The sequence below is a fragment of the Salvia miltiorrhiza genome, chromosome 3, assembly GCF_028751815.1.
Source record: "Salvia miltiorrhiza cultivar Shanhuang (shh) chromosome 3, IMPLAD_Smil_shh, whole genome shotgun sequence".
Classification (NCBI taxonomy): Eukaryota; Viridiplantae; Streptophyta; class Magnoliopsida; order Lamiales; family Lamiaceae; genus Salvia; species Salvia miltiorrhiza.
This window is the reverse complement of record NC_080389.1, coordinates 16,775,250-16,779,832: the sequence shown is the minus strand read 5'-3', so window position 1 is coordinate 16,779,832 and position 4,583 is coordinate 16,775,250. Positions and strand designations below refer to the sequence as shown.

The following is a 4,583-nucleotide window of genomic DNA, read 5'->3' as shown; positions in this document are numbered from 1 at the left end:
CGACCACATGGAAGCTGCGCTCAGAATTGTGAGATACTTGAAAGGAACCTTTGACTATGGAGTACTGTTCAGGAAAACTGGACATCTCGAGATACAAGCCTACACTGATGCAGACAAGGCTGTAAACTCCAAAAGTTTTTTCAGATGTTCTTTCCAAGTTGAGTATCGGAAATTCCCGTCACTCAACTTGAGGGGGAGTGTTGAAAATACTCAATAATCAAAGTCAAGAAAAACAACATCTAGAAGTAGAAATATTTAGCAAAGTCAAAAGAAATATTTTGTATGACTTTAGTGAGATTATGCATGACTTTACTACATTTCTGAACCTATAAATAAGTATCATTGTAATACGGAAGATCATCAAGCAATACAATAACAATCATTTGCTTCTCTTTATCTTTCTCTATGCATTATGATAATACCATGTTTTAACAAGAACTACTTCATCTCCCAATTTAAATCAACTGATGAATCAGAGTTCATTATCATGACCTTCACAATATCGAATTCAAGATTCAGCATATGCAGATTTCCCTCAACTTACGACCATTTCCATCAAGACGTGGTTCCAAGAATCTATCGGGCCAGGCAGGCACCAATGCAGGCAGTCGCTGATGATCTTCGCCTCCTTGTCTTTGGCAAAAGGTTGATAGAATCGGTAGGGGCCCGGATGTCCATCGGGTCTTAACAATGACCTAGGATTCACGTCGAAGAGCCTTAGATTCACCCCACTTTCAGATACTTTTCCTGATAGCTTCTCAAATTCCTCCACCTCTATGTCATGGAGAATCTTGTCCAGCTCAGTTAGCTCAACTTTGCCTTCTTGCACCGGTGCTTCTCTTTTACATGTTCCACCCTCGTACCACTCGCCCCCCTCGAAGTGATCCGGAGTGGAGGTCCTGTAAAAGAGCATGCCCTTGTGATTTGATGCTATGATGTAGTTGAGTACAGTCCTCATCATTCTGCGGTATGCAAAGTCGAACCCTAGCTCGGTGAAGTTCCTCTTGGAGCAGCTGTGGCAGCCCAACACGGTGTTGTTCTCGTAGTAGATTGCATTTCTTAGGAACCACTTGCCACCTGAAAGTATCATATAATCCAAGCTCTTGTACGGCTGAGTCCAAATCTTATCGAGTGTATCAAGATGCAGTTCAACATCATCTGATGTAGAAAAACTGTTGCTGTCTTCGAAGACGGCAGCTTGAACCAGAAACGGGGACCAGATAACCGAGACGGTGAGGTTGTGCAACGGGAAGAGCCATCTTCGAGATTTGTAGTTTTTGTCATGGTAAACTTCGATAGCCTCTTCGACCTGGAAAAACACAACATCAACTGTTATCTTTAGTTGCTTTGTGACAGGAGAAAACATTTTATGTCACTAACATAAGCCTACTTTCTTGGTTGCTTTTTGCCTCAAGGGAACATTTTCAATCACTAAAATAAGCTTCATCTCATATTTATGAAGAAGATAGCAATGGCAAGGATGAACATGGGTGCAATCAACAACATAAGCTCAAACTTTAACATTTTTATAGTCAATAAATATTAAGGAATTTCTTAGCATTGAAAAAGACTAACTTTTTTAAACTACTTCTGTCCAATTCAACACCACAACTTGATAGATTCAAAAATCTTGAACTTAAGCTACCATTTAACATTTTGCAAAACAATAATACTAGCTCATACTCCACTCATTAGAAGACAGCCTAACAGAGCCCTGCTGCTACAATGTAATACTGAATACCAAAATAAGATCACAAAATACACAATCAAAAACTTCAATATTTGCTTAGTGACACCAAACCAACAGCTAGCGTTTGAAACCTATATACCTCGGAGAGCAAGCATAGGAAAGACTGGACATGGTTTCTTGATATGGAATCACCAATGAAGGCCCAGCTTTTGTTCCTCATCAACTGCAGGAACCTCCCGGGGTCAAGCCGAGGCAGCTCACAACCCCGGGGACTCCACCTCCAGTAAAGATAATTCGTGTCGGGCCGGCCATTCTTCATACAATTCTGGTGTTCTTCAATGAAGCTGCAACTCCTATTTGTGTACACAGGCTCTGCCTTATAAGCAACCCACTCCCCAGTAAAAAGATTGCACTTTTCTTCACTGTCTGTGCCATACTCTGAACTTCTCATTTCCAATACAAAAAATTAAGATACAAAACAACTTTTATAATAGGGTTAAGGTGCAGATAGGCCCCTCAAGTGCAGGCCCTTAGAGCGTTTCAGTCCCCTTACTAACTGTGTGTGCAAATTGGCCCCCGAACTCAAAAAACCGGTGCAGATCGGCCCCTCTGACTTAACACCGTTATGGGCCGTTAGTCAAGGGAGCGATCTGCACCGTTTTTTCGGAGTTCAGGGGCTAATTTGTACCTTTTAACTTTTTAATTAATTCATCTCTCTTGCTCAAAATTTGATCGTCGTTGTCGCTGATTCAAGCTCTGGCGAGGCCGGCGGAGGGCGCCGCCCCTTTTTTTCTCTCTTGGGCCCTAAACCTCGGAGCTCGCTCGACTGCACACGCTTAGCGTCAAGGACGAGCCCTAATTCTCCCATTCCGTCGGAAATCACCGCCGCAATATCCGGTGAACCCGCCGCCTGGCTTTTCTCGATGAGGAGTCGCCTAGCTTTTCTCGATAAGGAGTCGCCTCTTTCTCTCAAATCTGGCGAAATCCGGTGATAAAGGCCGACGATGCCCGTCGCCATCTACACTATCGGCGTGCTGTTGAAGAAGGACACCTTCAAATCAGAGACCATGGCCAACATGATCTCGATCTCGATTGGGGTCACGATCACCGCCTACGGCGAGGCGAAGTTCGATTCGTTGGGGGTGATTCTGCAATTGGGGGCGGTGACGTTCGAGGGAGAATTTGAGTTTCCATTCGATTATGTGATTTTTGGGAGCAATGACGCCGATTTGGAATTCCCGATTTGGGGCTTGAGAACTTGATTTCGTGATTTTCCTCATCCGATGGCGATTGACGCCGGAAAAGTTGGTCGGAGAAGATGAGATGTGATTTTTTTTAATGAACGGTGTGCAGATTAGCCCTCGAACTCCAAAAAGGGAAAAGGTGCATATTATCCCTTGAACTCCAAAAAAACGGTGCAGATCGCCCCCTCTGACTAACGGCCCATAACGGTGTTAAGTCAGAGGGAGCGATCTGCACCATTTTTTTGAGTTCGAGGGCCAATCTGCACACACAGTTAGTAAGAGGACTGAAACGCTCTAAGGGCCTCCACTTGAGGGGCCTATCTGCACCTTAACCCTTTATAATATCAATACAGCAAGATAGTGTCATGGTAGCCTTACCACATACAAGTGATCAAATGAGCCTTTGGCAACAAATACAATTACTTAACAACAAACAATGTTAATAAAGGGATAATGCCCATAGATTATTGAATTTAATTTGACCAAATTCTACACTAACTTAAAAATCTGCCAGATAATTATTGAACTTTTAAATTCTTGTGATTTTGCTAACAAAGTGTATTCCAGCCCAGTTTAACGAAGTTGACGTGCAAAACTAGAATTTGGTCAATTGAAGTCTATTATCCCTACTATAAACCATCCAAAACTCTCCCTTTTGGCAATGCAGTTGAGTTTGCAACAATGAAGAGCAAATTCCAAAATAATAAACCATAAACAAACAACCCACATTTAGACATCCCATTCATCTATAGATACAAAAAGCATCAGGGAGAAAAGCTTTGAGGAAATAAAAAGAGAAAGATCTGACCTTTGGTAGGAATGTGATGTGTATTTTGTTGAGAAATGGTGTTTTGAAGAAAAGGGGAGGCTGAAAGTGCAAAAGAATCAGAGGATTTGTTGTAGATAAGCACAAATGCAAGAGCCACTAGAAGAACTGAAACACCCAATTTGATAAGGAAGGAGTAATTGTTGTTTTGAGGAGACCTCCACCATTGATGCTTCAATTTCTTCACCATTTGTATAACATAAGCTCAACAACTGCATCTGCCAGATCAGTTATTGGTTTTCAAAGATTCTTTTTTCTCACCATCTCTCTGTTTTTTTTTTTTCTTCTATATAATATACACAGTTGTATTTCTTGTAGTTGTTGCATCGACCGACGCGGCGACGCCTGAAAAGCTTTCATTATTATATATGGAAAGCTTCACTCAATTTATTACACGAATCTCATTACTCAATGCGAGTTAGTTTAAATGTTTACTATCTATATCTATTTAGTATATGAAAATACAGTTGTATGGCAAATTTTTTTGACCACCAAATTTATGACAAAACAGTAATTAAATAAAGAGCAAATAGTGTCAAAATCCCTATAGTTTTCCCAAATTCGTATTTTTCCCTTGACCTTTAAAATTCTTGTTAAAATCCTTGAACTTAATTCTGTTTCTCGTTTTTTCCCATAAAATTGATCGGCAATTTAACTAATGCTGACATCGCTGTCGGAAAGCCACGTAGGATTAAGTTTTCGGCGAAGCAAACGACATAGTTTAAGTTATAACGTGAAACGACATAGTATTATGTCTATTTAGGGAATTAAATGAAATCCAATCGAAAAATTGAGGGCAAAATTGAATTCATTCTCAAATTAA

The 4,583-nt window shown here is 40.8% G+C and overlaps 1 protein-coding gene across 2 annotated transcripts; it reads right to left on the bottom strand.

Annotated features, from left to right (window-relative positions):
- Nucleotides 1–439: 439 nt before the first annotated feature.
- LOC131017886 (protein trichome birefringence-like 24) lies at nt 440–4,100 on the bottom strand. Of its 2 annotated transcripts, none has more exons than XM_057946621.1 (3): nt 3,743–4,100; nt 1,830–2,128; nt 440–1,309 (listed from the first exon to the last, which is right to left on the bottom strand). In XM_057946621.1, exons 1-3 carry the CDS (start codon nt 3,948–3,950, stop codon nt 536–538), a joined length of 1,281 nt encoding a protein of 426 aa, XP_057802604.1. In that variant the 5' UTR covers nt 3,951–4,100; the 3' UTR covers nt 440–535. The 2 variants fall into 2 exon arrangements, with proteins under 2 accessions (XP_057802604.1, XP_057802605.1); XM_057946622.1 differs by having other exon boundaries at nt 1,830–2,116.
- Nucleotides 4,101–4,583: the final 483 nt, after the last annotated feature.